Genomic DNA, 16,409 nt, shown 5'->3' with positions numbered 1-16,409 from the left:
CACCATGATTTATGAAAAGTGTACATGATACATGAATGAGAGAGTAGGTCTATAGAGTGTATAAGTATTTGCAGTGCTTCATTTGAACCTGCGGTGACTGGTGGGGGCCACTGGCACTCATTTCAAGACCGGTGGGGTCACCGGCACGCATTTAGGACTGACATGGATTTCTCCCGAGATCAAGAGAGGGAAAACGCACAATGGAGAAAGAATGAAAAGGATAGAGGGGAAACCGTCATAAAGGGAAAAAGCAGGAACCTGCAAGAGAGATAAAAGGCAGGAAGTGTCTGGTGGTCAGGTAAAGAGAGATAAGGTGGACTGAAGACTATGCAGTCTGGGTATGCTGTATGCTGGCTTCTGAGCAAAGCTTTGGGCAGCAGCACTTACTCTTTAACAAATTAAGCACTGGCTGTGTGATTGTCGCTGGAGCAAGGAACACCCTTGCATATTTTACCAAGGTGGCTAACACTGAGGAAATTATTGGACATTGTCTTATTGTGATAATGTGTTAGGTTATAACATCTACCATAGAGGTAAAAGTAGATTGTGGTTTAGAACTTAGTTCTATACTTATGCAGTTCTTGTGTAATTAGCATATTTGAAATTAAACAGATTGTATATTTTGAAATGTGGTATTGTGTGTGTGAAAACATAATGGATTTTGTGTGCATGGCCCGTTTAAGAGTGATTACACGTTTAGACACACTCCTTAAATTCCAGTTAGTGATAATATTTTGGGTGCTGCATTATGGTGTTGCTTTTTAACATGTGTATTCCTTCAACGTATAAATATAAGGTTGTACAATTTAATGTCTTAAATTGGGTACTCTGTTGTATGGTGGGTTTGGGTTCGGAGTTAAGGTTGAGTTAGCATGGCAAGGTGGAAGGTTAGCTTACCTTATTGTTTATGGTCTGGATGTACGACGGTGGCTGTTTTGAAATATGAGTGTCTAATGTGAGTGTGTACACATGTATAGGCTGATAGTGGTGGGTGATGGTAGAGGTATGAATCCACTAAAGCTAGCACAGGAGAAGAGTTCGGCCTCCTTTATTCATGATGCTGAGAAACAACCAACAACACCTCACTACAGCATAGCTTAGCTGACATACCTGGATCATTCACATGTGAGTATTCCACGTTCTACCATAAACGTAAAGGAAATACTAGAACAAAACTCCACAGTGATGTAGTAGTTGAGTGGTTGTATAATGTGAACGAGTTGGCCTATAGTGGTGAGTGTGTGATCATCAGATGGTGGATGTGTGGGTGCACAGTGGTGTGCTTCCTCTATGATGGCAGATTTGTTGGCATGTGATGTTGGTTGCGTAAATATCTAATAGTGGGTTTGTGAGTGTAATTAATGATGAGTGAGATGGCATCTGATGGCAAGTTGGCTATGATGGTGGATTTGTGGTCCTATTATGTCGGCTTTGAGGGCATACAGTGGTCTGTGCAAATATGATAGTGTGTGAGTTCTGATGGTGCACATGTGTGAGTGTGACATCTTATAGTGGATTTGTGGGCATAGGGTAGTGGGTAGATGATGCTGAGTGTTTCAAAGAGGGTACTTAGCTGCATGATGGTGGATATATGGATGCAAAATAATGAGTCTGTAGGTGTCTGATGGTGGGTCTCTGGGCATAGGATGGGTTTGTGGGTATATAATGATGGCCGTTTTGGGTGCCCATTATCACAATTTCACTATTTCACTATTCCCTAGTCCATGTCCTTCCCTTTGCCCCCCCGCCCACCCATTCATATCCCTCTGTTCCTATCCCTGCCCTTTGTCTCTGTCCCTTATCATCTGCCTATCCTCCTCTAGCCTTGTCCTTCTGTCTCTATCCCTGTCATTCTGACCTGTCCGCCTGCTTCTACCTCAGTGTTAATGCCAGACTATGATTCCTCTGCACTCACAGATCTATCTCTAGCCTTCTGTTCCTGTCGCTCTCGCTCTCCATGTTCCAGTCTTTCTTTCTCTATCTCTGTCACATTCTCTGTATTCCAAGCTGAGTGCCCTTGTCCTATCTCTATCTATCCCTCGTTTCCTCTTGGTCCCCATCCCTCTATTCTTGGTGAAGAATAGGAGGGATGGATATAGCCAACCTTCCACCAATGACTTGCCTAAGAATGGGAGGTATAACATTGAAGAACAATCCCACCGCCATGAACAAAGGCACAGGATTGTATGATTGCCTACTGATTTGCCCAAGAGACGGGCTCTGAACAATACGGGCTGGAGGAGTGGGAAAGAACCCTCCCCCTCTCAAGGACGGGGGTTGACATTTTTTAACTCTTTTACCCATTAAGCCTTATGCAAAGGCAAGACAGGGGGTCAGGTCTGTCCCCCTCCACCTTACCCTTAGGACAGGGCGGGTGGGTTACATTTTTTAAAAACATGTCTGCAATTTGTTAATATCAGAAGAATTTTAAAAGAAATGTGCAATGGGGAGTACATGCACCCTACCTTGCCCACGGGGTAGGAGAGGTGTTTGGGTCGTTAATGCTTGCCCCCTTTGCCCAAGGGTGGGCAGTGAATATTAAAAGACAACGCTATGGCTTGCCCAAGAGTGGGTGGCTGTACCATAGCCACGTCTTCCCCTCACCTTCTCAAAGGGACATGGGTTAATAATATTCATTAACAACTCACTGAGGAGGATGTTATCCAATTGCCCCCGCCATTTTACCATGTCCAAGGGCAATGAGGGCTAAAAGCACAGGATTTAATCAAGTGGAGGATCCGTCACATGAGGTCTCATCTCGATGCACTGCTGAACTGCAGTGCAGTCATGGCCCAGCACAGTGGGATTTCCGACCACGACCACCCTGCAGGTGCGAGTAGTGCAAAAAAGGTAAGGCATACCAACCAAGCCACGACACCTCACACATAAGAAATATTAGGCCACATGAGGCCAGAGGTTCAAAACCTTCTGAGTCTGGCCAGGGCTCGCTTGGGTCACAGGGAAACTTGGGGCACCAAATCGAAGAGGAGAGATGCAGTAGGTCCATAATTAATCTTTTGGTGTCCTCTCTGGATATAGGGGAGGACTGGCTATGCTTGTCCCTTTACGTTTCACAAATTGCAAGGAAAGTCTTGCAGCTGTCCACCTTTATCGCTGTCTAAAAAAGGTAAAAGGTGACACAAAATAGGCCACCGATAATGCATATTAATTCAAACTACTCTACAAAATGTAAAGTTCGATTATGGAATGGACGTCGCTCAATTTTAACATGACAGTCCTTTAAAAAATGGACACAAACCCTTCCTTTGTGTCAAAAATCTTTAAACGAAACATTCAGAACTCAAAGAAATTTGTGAAAAAAACAGTTTAGCTCAATGGGCAATAAATCATGAAGTGCTCAACAAGATGAGGGACTACGCTTACGTCACTTCTGGGACACTCCAATCCACTGGCCCTTTTGGCCAGTTCATATAAGATTTACGAATACGTTTATCATGCCTGTTTGTTTTTATCAATGTCTCTGCGAGCTGGTGTGCTGCTCCATAGGCCACAATCCTGGCCAAGCTGATCAGCAATGCGAAGACATACTAATATTTAATTATGGGACACACACACGCTCAAAAGTAACAACAAACAATAAGTACTTTTGCTTTTAGTTAAAGTTGTAATTTTATAAATCGAAAGTGACTTATCACGTTTTACTTTTAAAATTTTAAATTTGGCAATCTTTGATATGCTCCTAATATGGAACAGATATATATTAACCTGCTTTGAGTAAGGTCGGAATTAAATCCATTCTTCAAATTGCATCTTGCTGTTATATACAGCTTCATTCTACGATTGATCCATGGTTAATACAGCTGTTCTTCAAAGTCTAAGTGCTGTAAGTAACAGTGGTAACCATAGCCCATTTAAAAGGCACTCTGTTTACCTACCTCGAAGGATAAAGTGAAAGGTGTAGAAAGAGATACACAATGTTTGATTAAGTAAAGAATGTAGGTGTCGAGGTTCAGGGAGCAACAGAAATGTGGAAGAAAGATGACAAGGGGGGAAGGGGTGATAAATATGTAGGCTGAATGGCAAGTCATACTAGTATATATAAAAAAAAAAGAACAGAAGAGATACTGAGAAGACAGAACGGTTTTATCAGAAGAGAAGATGTAAGAATGAAGAGCGATAAATTGAGTGAGAAAAGGCGAAGGCACGAACCCTAACAAAAAAGTAACCAAAGTGGTAAATTTACGTGAGAAGTTGTGTGCAGCCCTGTGATTCTGGGTAGAGAGTTAAATACTAGGTGCATTTGCTTTTGTAACAGTAAATAAACACTTACACAGTCCACTACAGCCCTGGCATCATCTTCACTGCACCAAAAGGGGCTGTCCCGCGAGGCTGTGTTTTTGCTGGAAGCAGTGGAAAAGAAAAACAAAAATTAGTGAAAGCGAAATCATGGGTAAAATACGTCTGAAGCAGCACAAACATTATAAGGCCCGACTACACATGCAACTGGTATGCAAATCTAGTGATTAGGCACAGTGCAAATCTACAGAAAACCTTCCCTGCAGATTTTGAAAATTATACACGATTTGCAGATTTTCCATCGGTGCCTTTAGAGTATCTCCTGCTGCTATACTCCCTGGTCATGTGAAAGCGTGCTTAGGCACTAGGTGGCAAAACTATGACTGGTGCCATGGAAACCTGGTAGCAGCGACAGCCGTCATCTTAGTCCAGAGGCACTGCTGGCATGCATTCACTGGGGTACACAGTGAGCGACTCATGCCGCGGCCCACAGCGTTGAAATCTACTGGGTTGGCAGCGCAGATGAGGCTGGGCTCAGCAACCATTACCTGAAATGCAATTATTTGCTATTGAGCCTGGTGGGAGTCAGTCAGCCAGTCAAGGGTCATAAACTGGTAGCAAGTCGAGCCCACTGAAGTGGAGATACTTCCTGTGGGACTTCAGGATCAGTATATGGAAATACGCATCTTCTAAGTCGAGAGACACCATCCAGTTCTTGAGATCGATCGCCAACAGAACCTGTGCAAAGGAAAGCATCATGAACTTCTATTTGCAGAGAAAAAGATGCAAGATCCACATGTCCAGGATCGGACAAAGACTGACATTCTTCTGTGGAACAAGAAAGTATTGGGAATAGCATCCTTGGCCAATCTCCTGCTCTGGCACCAACTCCATGGTTCATTTCTGAAGCAAGGCTGACACTTTCTGCTGTAGAAGGAAGCAGTGTTCCTGTGAAAGGTCTGACCAGGGAGGAGGGATCCAAGGAGGAGACTGCTGGAAGGGTAGGGTATTCCCCATTTTCACAATTTGCAAGACTCACTGGTCCAAAGTTCCGGTGTTCTACACTGGAGGAAACAAAGAAACCCAACCTCCTTCAGGTCTTGAATGAACTGACAAGGGAGAATGAGAGTTGCTTCCCTTGTGGACATGGGGACAGATGCCAGGAGTTGAGTCAGTACTGCTCCAGAGCCAGTACTGGCGCCAACTGCATCAGGGTACCATTGGTGTTGGCATCAGCAGCACCAGAGGAAGAGAGGTTCCCTGTGGGACCAGTGCCAGAATCAATGGTCATGTTGACAGCGTCATCTGGAGCAGCTGAAAGGTGGTGAAAAGGCACTGAGAGAAGGTCAGATGGCAGGAATCCAAATGGCATCCCCAGAAGTTCAAGGTGCTCCGCCGGCTCTCCAGATTTATGCTTGCTGCTGTACTCACTCTACCTTTTGTGTTTCTTCTGGGAGGACCTAGACTGCAGAGACCTGGAGCAGGACCTAGATCTATTCCTATTTCTGCTGTCTTTGGGCCTGGCTATTAAAGAACTTCACTTCCCACTCTTTTACGGCTTAAGGGTGCATACTTTTACAATTCGCAGGACATAGAGTCATGATCACAACCGAAGCACCACAAGCACATGGTGTAGGAGTCGGTAATTGATATTTGCCCCTTGCAGTCCTGATAGGGTTTTAAGCCATGACCGTTTAAAAGGGGACGTAGTTGCACTAGAGATGTTATTTAGAATTGTTTATGAGTAGAACTGAGCTTGGGAACCGTGTCTAAAGGCGTGGAAATAAAGGTACTGACGTTGGCACAAGTGTGGGGGCCTATATGGAGTCGGCAATTACACACGGGCGTCACTTCCAGCATAGCATGAAGCCAGAACCCCCTGCTATCAGGGGAGACTGTAGAGAACATTTTTCCACACCAATCTAGCGTCTGGAGGATTATTCAAGAGGTGGGGAATCCGAAGGTAGAAGTAACCATCAGAAACGGAAATACAGCAACTCCTGACCTCCAAAGCTGGGCAGTGACTGTCATGACCACACAAACTTGCCAAGTCAAATCAAAGAAGTGCATGAGAAAAGCAAAGAGATATCCTCAGTGGAGACAGCAAAGCCCAAACTGGAAGAAGGTTTGTAGAGTAATCTTGCGCTTATTTCAAAGGAAGAATCAAGAAGAGAAGATCCAAGATGGCCGCTGTGAGTCCTGAAGGTTAGTTACAGTTCTAGTCTTGCAATCGGTTGGTTGCTAGGTTACGAGCTCTCCAGCTGGAAGCCTTGCACTTCAACTGAGGTCTGACAGGAATCAGCTGTGTGGAGAGAGAGCGCGCTTCAGAACAGAAACTCCTGTGAGGTAAAATTACATTTGAAGATTATATTACAGAAAACGGATAAATATTGTCAAGGTTTATTCGAAGAGTTTGATAGTAGACCGTTCCCGTGGAAGTCGGCAAGGCTGTAGAGTTAATGTATGAATTAACCTTATGTTTACAAGGTTCTTGTTTAAGATATTAAAGTCAAAGAAAAAACGAACTTTAAAAGAGCAAGTATCTACAAATGTCAAGGTTATAAACAAAGGCCAAGTTTAAAGGAGAAACGAACTGTTAACAAATAAGCATTTACAAATTCAATGGTAATAAACCAAAATAGAGTTTAAAAGAGAAACAAACTTAAATAAACAAGCATTTACAAATACAAGTTATCAACAAATGTCGAAGTAAGAAAGGAGAAACTAACTTTAATAAACAAGCATTTACAAATACAAGTATTGACAGAAGTCACAATAAGACAGGAGAAATTAAATAACATCAGCTGATTTGAAGAACGCATTATCACCAACTATATATATATATATATAGCAACATAAAACCAATCTCTAACAAAGGTTGAGAAGTTCTTCCAGAATCAGTAATAAGCATTTTTTAAGAAGAGCTATCATTTATAGAGAGAAGCTAGGCTACAGAGAACTCAGGGTGAGTGAAGAAATAATAGAATTAAAGAGAATTAAGTGTTGAGATTAGAAAGTGAAAAACTGATGTTGTATGTCCCTAGTAATTGCGACTGTGACTCTTGCAGGTGCTGTATCCAATCTTAGATGTGAAGAGGCAGACTGAGTACTGGCGTTCATCATCTCTGTGGCAGTCTCTCTACCATCCCATTCCCCTTTCCCCCTCCGGGGTACTCAGCACAAAGGATTAATATTCGTTTTGAGTAGCTCGGGTCGGGACTGAGGAGTTATCTTCTGCTTCTGAGGAAATCGAATTGAAGTATCCTTACAGTGACCAAAGGCATCCCCGTTTTTGAACACCTGATGGACGCTGGTGAGGCCAAAGGGAATCACAGCAAATGGAAAATGTCCTAGCACACTTTGAAGAGCAGGTATTGCTTGTGGGACTGCAGAACGGGTGTATGAAACTACTCCTAAGTCTAAGGAGAACATTCTGTACCCCTAGCCAAAGCAGGATGGATTTGAGCCAATGTAAGCATTTTGAATCTGTTGTTCCGTCGTAAGGTGCTAAGGGGACAAAGGTCGAGTACAGGCCTCATGCTCCCATCTTTTTTCAGGATAGGGAAATAGCAAGTAACAGCCCTTGCCCTTCTCAAAAAAAGGTACAGTCTCTATGGGACCCTTTCAAAAGCAAAATGCGTACCTCCTGATAAAGGATGGACTGAGCTATTATGAAAACTGTTCTGGTGGAAGGGACTATTAAGTGGCCAGGGACGAAATGGTAGGGCATAACCATTTAAATGATTTCAAAGTCTCATCTGATGGATGTGGTGGATCGCCAATCCACAAGAAAATGCAGAATCCTGCCTCCCACTGGGTTAACATTCCCCGCTAGAGACCATCTAAGACAAATTATTTAAAAGAATGTTTTTCCATGAGACATATGTAAATATATACATCTGGTTGCGCAAACGTGAAACACATCACACAACTCTAGTGAGGGAGAAAAAAGGTAGCCTGGTAAGGTGATCAAGTAAGAAAAAAACACCACGAGACAAAACATATGAATAAGATAACTTGCTAGAACATCTTATAATAATTTGATCCAATTCTCAAATGTATGCCCTAAAAGAAAAAGTCAGGGGCATATTTATACTCCATTTGCACCAAATCTGCATTATTCTTTTGACGCAAATTTGACAAAAAACTAGCTCCATATTTATATTTTAACATTAGACACGTCTAATGTCACAATATTGGAGTTTGCACCATTTTTTAGATGTGTGAACCTACCACATTCCCATCTAAAACATGGTGCTAACTCCATAACTCCATATTTATCCCCAGTGCTAAAATGCCGCACAGGTGGAAGGAGGGACTAAATAATGGTGTAAAGCTTGTTTTGCACCATTATTTAACACCTGGGTCAGATCAGGCGTTAGGGGACCTACTGATCCATTTCCATGGTTAAACACCATGGGATGGGTCCACAGGTGCCCTCCTCAAGCCCCAGGAACACTACCACCCACACCAGAGGGACACCGGAGGATGGGGGACCCCATCCCAGGTAAGTAGAGGTAAGTATATATATATATATATATATATATATTTATAAAGTGCCATGGGGGGACCCAACTTGGGGCCCCTGCATGGCACAGGGTGCAGTGGCCATGCCCAGGGGACACTGTCCTCTGTGCTGGCCATTGGGGTAGAGGGCTTGACTCCTGTCTTTTCTAAGACAGGGGTCATGTGGTATGGATGGTTTTGTGTCAGAAAATGATGATAGGCTGGTTAGAGGCATTATTTGTTTTTGGCGCTAACCAGCCAAAGTCATTTTTTGGTGCAAAACCCCCTTCTCCCATAATGCCACCTCCACCCGGCTAACGTAATGTTTTTTATGCTAGCCCACTCTTTGCACCGGCTTGTGCCATTCCATAAATATGACACCCGGCTAGCGCTCAAGAATGGCGCAAGCCGGTGCAAAACTTTTTGATGCAAAACCGCGTTAGTGCAGTTTTGCATCAAAAAGTATAAATATGCCCCTTAATTTATGACAGAGCCTTTGCAACAGTGGGTGTCATGGCAGGTGAAGTTAAAAGAGCACTAATGACCACGACCATTAATAATCCAAATGGGGTAAAAAAGTAAGTGTTGTGAAAATTATATTAATAAGGTCTCCTCTCCAAGCACAGTGTGTCTGAAAAGCAATAAATGGAAAAAATAAAATAAAAATAAGAGAATCAATAAAAAGGACTATTAACAAGCAATAAGTCGTGTCACATGAGAAATAAGAGTAAGACAGAGACAGTCTATTTACGGGCCCAAGTGGGAGGGCTACTAATGCAACATTCAAAAGTAGCTAAAAACTGAAAATATAACCAAGGAAAAAATGTATGAGGGTAGTTAATGAACCTCCTGTGGGGTATGCAGTAAAAAAAGCTTAGCAATACCATTTACGTTGTGGTTAATGTGACACAGTCCAGTGAAGGACGGTCAGGAGGAGTACTTTTAGGAACCATGCTAAGTAAGACAAAAATAGCTTTGGTCCCAGAATTAAGGGATACACATATATGACTAAAAATCCTAGGAATAAGAAAAAAGAAAGATAATCACCCAATACCGGTCTTTAATAGGGTGGGTGGTGTAATATCCTTCCTGTAACGGCCCCTCCTCCATTAGGTGTCTGAGGAATTTTTCCTTTAATGGAGCCAATGAATGTTTTGTCAACAGAAAAGTTAAGTTCTGACCGTCTCTAAATGAGGCAGGGAGACTGAAGATTTGGCAAGCAGAGTACTCCGTAACGTTTGCAATGAAGTTTCATGTCCACCAAACTCTAAATCAGACCCTTACTGATATTTTTGGAACTTAAAATCCTCTACTAGGTAAGGCTTGAGGCTAAGGCCAGACAGGGCTTCACGAGTTAGGTAGCTTCTGTGCAAGGTCCCATAGAAGTTTTGCTTCCTGTGGCAAAAAGCTCAAAGCAGAACAAACCATAAATCTTGCCACCTATTTGGCACATTTTTCATGTAGCATTAGCACAGTATCCTGGTCCGCTGATGTTCAGAGCAATTCTCTCTCAAGTTTGTCAAAAGCTGCACAAGTCCTTCCCTGATGCTTCCAATGCTTCCAATGCTCCAAAACACCCTTCAACTCTTCAGGATAAAACGCCAGGAATCCAAGGGGGAGACAGACTTCTTGACAACTACTCCTTTAGAACCACCGACAAAAGTGCAACATCAGTGGGACTTCTCATTCCTTCTTCCAGGCGCCCACTTTTTCCAAGACTTCCCTGTGGATAACGGTAACGCATTCACTGATCTGTTGAATCATTATCAGAGTTTGGGTACAAAGAAGAGTAGGATCCAATGCGTCAGTCCTCTTTTTCAGGAAGATATTGTTTCTTCCTCTGAGTTCCAGCAGGTTCAGTAGTGTTATGAGTTGCAGGCAGTAGGCACTCCAATAATATAGTAGTAACTCTGCAGTGGTTGGTGAAGGACATTAGCCTATCCTCACTAAGTACCCACCTTAAGCGCTTCCTAATGCTTCAACAGTTTTCCCTTCTGGCAAAAACAATCCCAGAAAGACTCATTCCAGGAGTTTTAAAAGACTGCAAACTGTATCAGCTGCTGGAGTTCCACTGGAACACACCTGGGATTCCTTTTAAAATGAAGTACCTCCCTCTCTCCACCAGTGAAAGACAAAACCTAATTGGCTCTGTTCTTCTGTAACCTCTGAGGGAAATGAGCAAGCCTAGATGACAGCAGTCCAATTTCAAAGGTAGTTCAAGAGTGTATTGCTAGCTCGTGCCTGCGCTTTGAACTTCCATATGGCATAATTTCCCCCCCAATATTCCTCAGGTAAGTGTTGGTTGATGCTCTTATTTTTAATTTCCCCTGCCTTGCTGTCAGGAATTTTCCAGCAGGGCATCTGCCCAAAACGGTCAATTTGTCTGCAGGAGGAACCTGATGCGAGATGTTTACACCTAATTTAGATGACAGTTGGACTGGGGAGATCGAATTACTGCCACTGATGAGGCCCAGTTTATGAAGGTGCCTTGGCTCAGGAAGAAAATCATCTTTGTGACGTTTATAATAAAAATATAAGGTCACCAATATATTACATCAACTTACAAAATTTAGCGAAAATTTACTTTCTAGACTGTTCTTAATCCAAGTTAGGGAAATGTGAATTTCACTTTTACAGCAAACCTTTAGGAATGTAATAGGGGGCTTGAAACATATATTGTTCCTAGGCCTGGGGTTCTCTGCTTCACCACTCACCAGTGATGGTCCAAGCCACCTAGTACACCTGTGGAAAGCCTCTTCTTCCACCATGTCAGTGATCTACAATGAGGTTTCCCCCCCCCTTGCCATTACCCACCCTTATCCTGCACTCCTCTCTGAGCGTGCAAATCAAAGCCTGTTTGCACTTCATGAGGTGACCAGGCTGTGCTTTAGCAACAGCATGTTCAAGATTTCTCCAGAGTGCATGCAGAATTTACCCCAGATACACTAAACAAAAGGCTCATTTGGGTATAAATTCAAGGAGCTCTTCTCAGCTACCACTGCTTGTCCTGCTGGTTGGATACACCCCCAGATACACTATGAGCCAGATGTAGCATTTTCCGATTCGCAAAATCGGATGCAGAACGGTGTCTCAGACACCGTCTGCGAGTCGCTATGGGGTCGCAAAGACCCACCTCATTAATATTAATGAGGTGGGTCGCATTTTGCGATCCCATAGTGAGTCCTTGCACTCACAGGGATGGTGGCCTGCTGAAGACAGCAGACCTCCATGTCTGTGACTGCTTTTTAAATAAAGCAGTTTTTTTATTTTTCAGCCCGTTTTCCTTAAAGGAAAACGAGTTGCAAATTAAAAAAAATAACAAAACCATTTGGTTTCGGTTTTTCAGAGTAGGCAGTGGTCTGCCTGCTCTGAAAAAAACTTTTTGGCAACATTCACAAAGAGGAAGGGGTCCCATGGGAACCCCTTCCCTTTTGCGAATGGGTTGCCACCAGTGTGACACTGGTGGTAACTGCGAATTGCTTTGCGACTGCATTCGCGGTCACAAAGCAATTTAGCATACCAATGCGAGTCGCAAATAGGAAGGGGACACCCCTTCCTATTTGGGAGTCGCATTCAAAATTGGCATTTTGCATGGCGCAAACTGCGATTTTCGCAGTTTGCACCATGCAAAATGCTTGCTACATCTGGCCCTCAGTCTTTTCACTGCCGATAGACAGAGCTCATCAGACACTGATAGACAACGAATTTTAATAGGGGATTTTCCCAAGACAAAATCCCGGCTGCTCTGCAGTATTTTTCACATTCTAAAGCCACAAGCCTTGATACGCATTACACCAGGATAAAGGACACTGCCATAATCAGCCATGATTCAAACAAGCCTACTACTGCCTGTCGCTGCTAGACAGGATAAATGGGCACACAGGCAGAGTTGTCAAAGCCTAAAGGATGAACACTGGAAAGATGAGTTGATCTGAGATTCAGAAATGCAGTTTTTAAAATATTCTGTTAAAAAACCATGAAATGACTGAACACGACATGGAGAGGAGCGAGAAATCAGAGAGCTTAAGCACCTCCCCTCACTTGAGACGCAGCACTTCAGTTGTTAAGAGTATTCAAGGTGAGGCTACTGGCGAAATACAGTTTCCTACCAGAAATAGCGTAGGTCACACTGTGGAAAAGCTCTCCTCTTAGTCCTTGTGTAAGTATGTATGTTATTTTCTGCAGGAGTATCCACATATCGTCAGTCAATCAATTTTTACTTTACTGAGGAGTGCTGAGGGAAACAGCAGAAGCCTGTGGAACCTCAAGAATTCAGATTAAAGTTTTCTCACTGCTCATACTTCATGACAGAAATTTCAAACAAGCTATAGAATGAATAGCTTTTCAAGTGTCGTGGGGAAGTTATTGCAACCATGACCATCTAGCCCCCACAATCCACTTGAAGTATATTCTCTGTCAGACATATGTCAGAAAATGCACAGAAGGAAAACTGTGTGCATCCTCTGAGCATACAGATTCTCAATAGTAAAGACCCACTTTCCAGTTCAACACAAGGTTGCACCTAGTTCTAGAAAACTGGGAATGACAGGAAGTCAAATCTAGAAGAATCCAATAGAAAAAGAGCCATAGCAGATATAGGTCCTCCACACTCTCTGAAGGTAATCAATATGGCCTGGCAGCAAGAAGACCATCCATGTTCCATAGGCAGCGCATAATTATTGTGGAGTTCACAATAACAACTTCGTAGGTAAGAGTTAGTTTGTTTTGGTCATGAGTTATTAATGTAGGCTAATAAAAACCCTCAGATTTTCCCAAAGAGAAGAACTAAGAATCAACACCCCCCAAAAACTAAAGCTCATGATTCCACATAGTAAGGGGTTAGCAGAAAGGCCTAAACTTAAATGATGTCCAGCATGAGTTGCAACAGCGCCTAAATTTAGGAACGGCCATGTGCTCAAATTTATGTGCAACTATCATCCAATGAGCAGGGGTTTGCTGAAGGGTCTGACCGCCACCATTCCAAGAGCTCAGCCCAACTTCCAACTCCCACAGGGAATGGCTGCAGGCTCTGCGCTAACACCCAGTACTCACATCCTGTGCTGGAAACCTCTGACACACATGCCTTTGGCAATGCACAGTTTAGGGCTGCAGCGGGGTGTGGCTTTCAGCCAGGCACAGCAAGGGTTGGTAACATACTCTTTAAATGCAAACTGTGATTTCCGCCTTGTATTCCAAATCAGTCACTTATTAGACACCTGCGTCATTATTAGGCCACCTTTCAATAATACCGAATCCTTCAATGATGCATACTATGTTTATAGAAAGGAAAGAAATGGGAAGACAGACGCAATGAAAGAACTAGGTCAATTTTGTTCAGTATAGGTGGTTCTGAAAAGAGCCCTTGCACTGGTTCATGGCCACAATTCTAATGTATAGACTATTTTTTCAAAAAGTGTCCCTGCAGAAAGATTGTTCAGATTTAACTTGCTGAATGGCTAGGTGTTCTTTCTTTTAGTATCTGATAATGTTTCTGGAGTATTCATTCTTATGTTTGGATTTCAGTTGGTTTCTCAGGCTGAATGTACCAACTGAACATATCCTTGCATGGCCGCTGCAGAGTACCTGGTTACAAAGTTTAAATGTGACATTAATTGCATGCCCTTTTCCTCATGGAGTGTGTGAGGAAGTCCGACAGAATTGATTTTCTTCAAATGTCTCTGTTTACACTGCAATTTTCCACACATTGTTCTTGCAGTAGTGAATAATGAGATGATCTAGCACCACCCTATCCAGAAGGAAGTTGCTCCTCCTCACTAATAAGCAGCCAATATAACCTCCACTGCTTTATCAATATGTGGGTGTAACTCATGCTTCACGTTCCTTTGTCCCTGTGCCTCCTTGCCTGCCTGCTTGTCCCTCTCTCTTTCTCCCTGCCCCTCTCTGTCTGTCCCTCTCTCTCCCTGTCCATCTTTAAGTTTGCCCCCGCTCCATCTGTCCCTCTTTGTCTCTCCTGTTCATCCGTACCTAATTCTCTGACTCTCTGTCCAAAATTCTGCCCCTGCTGATTGCTCTGTCCATCCCTTATTCAACCCGTTTCCGTGTCCATCTTTGACTCTGTCCCTCCCTATCCCCCGTCTCTGCCTTCCTCTGTCCTGACCCACTATCACTTGGCCTTTCCTGCCTCTCCCTATGTTACTGTCCCTCTCTCTGTCCCTCACTCTCTCTCTCTCTTTGTCCCTCTCTCTGTCCTTGCTTCTGACCCAGTCTCTTGTACTGTCCCTGGATTTCTATCCCTCTCTCTGTCCCTCTCCATCTCCCTGTCCCTCCCTCTCCATCTAGCCCTATCCTTGCCCTCCTGTTGCCCAGCCCTAGCCCCCGCTCAGTCCCAGCCCCTGACCCGATCCCAGACCCTCACTTTGCCCCTGTTCCTCTTCCTAGCCCTCTTTATGTCCCTCCCTCTAGCTCTCTCCATGTCCCTCTCAGTGTCCCTTCCTTGCTGTCCTCGCTCCTTATTTGCAAATTATCAAACATAATTTTGGTAGCATAGGAATGACAGACAAAAAAAGCTTACATTTTGCAACTGAACACTGAACTTACAAATTTGTTTATGACGGAATCAGTGTCAGTAATGCAGCGTGTGGTTGTGATCCTCCCACAGCGCTTTTCCTAACAGAAATAACTTTGTAATTCAGAATTCTATATACTTTTTTGGACTGAGGTTTTGGGATTTGATATCAGTCTGGTAACAAATATTTCTGTATGGGATTTCGAACAAGCATGTGGAGTGTGTTTGTACCATTTAAAGCAGCTCAGTCACAGTAAGGTTTTGGACAGCAGCATGATGACAGTATGCTATGGGATAACCTATGTTAAATTCAAAAGTGAAAAGTTTTGGGACACCCTTCTTTCTAAGTTTCGGACCGTTTGACCAACTGACACCAAATTTTGCATGCTCCTGGATTTAATTATGAGCGAAGATCCTTTTAGGTTTGGAACAAATTGGTTAAGGTGGAACAATGTTATTAGGAAAACAGGACACCCTGCGGCAATAGTTGTTCTCACTGTCCAGCCATAATTTGGTTTGTCACTATAAGACCAGACCGGTATTGGTCAACAGTAGAAATAAACAAACAAATAATAAAAATCAGGATTCTTCCGTGATTGCAACATTCTTCCAAAACTACTCACCAATTAATTGATCCACCATCAACTTGTTTCAGAATCAGCTTTTTCCAGTATTCATGAGTAGTGTTAATAATGTCGTGAGCAAATATCTAGGGCAAAAAAAAGTTGAACTAGTGCGATTAATTCTTCCAAAAAATTGCAGAATAAGGTAAAAATGTATGCGTTTTGATAATGCTTTTAACAGTTTGGTTGCACATGTCCGAAAGATTGTTACAGGTTTTTCTTCCTTAACCAAAGAACATAAAATGATAACACAGTAACAAATGTTTCTTTTTGGCCCAGTTCGGTACGTCAATGACATGGAGATTACTTGCGCCATGAAACATGGACGTATAAGGCAAGAATGAACCTCACTTAAGTTAGCATCTAAGCACACAGGAAAAGGTTTACAAAAGTACACCAGTGGATGGTGTTAGAGCTCAGATCTGGGGATCAGGGCTTGTGCAGAGCACTGCACTGCTACCTGGAAACATGGTTGTTTGGCTTTCAGAGAACAGTTA

The 16,409-nt window shown here is 43.1% G+C and overlaps 1 protein-coding gene across 2 annotated transcripts in view; it reads right to left on the bottom strand.

The window, feature by feature from the left end:
* Positions 1–16,409, bottom strand: part of PPA2 (inorganic pyrophosphatase 2) — a 344,063-nt gene that overhangs the window by 40,387 nt on the left and 287,267 nt on the right. For both annotated transcript variants that reach the window (XM_069241383.1, XM_069241374.1), the window contains 2 exons: positions 15,913–15,998; positions 4,292–4,361 (listed from right to left, as the gene is read on the bottom strand). In XM_069241383.1, the coding sequence (XP_069097484.1) occupies positions 4,292–4,361; positions 15,913–15,998 (156 nt within the window). The remainder of the gene's footprint in view (positions 1–4,291; positions 4,362–15,912; positions 15,999–16,409) is intronic.

The sequence above is a fragment of the Pleurodeles waltl genome, chromosome 1_2 (assembly GCF_031143425.1).
Source record: "Pleurodeles waltl isolate 20211129_DDA chromosome 1_2, aPleWal1.hap1.20221129, whole genome shotgun sequence".
Taxonomy (NCBI): Eukaryota; Metazoa; Chordata; class Amphibia; order Caudata; family Salamandridae; genus Pleurodeles; species Pleurodeles waltl.
This window is presented reverse-complemented; position numbering and strand designations above follow the sequence as displayed.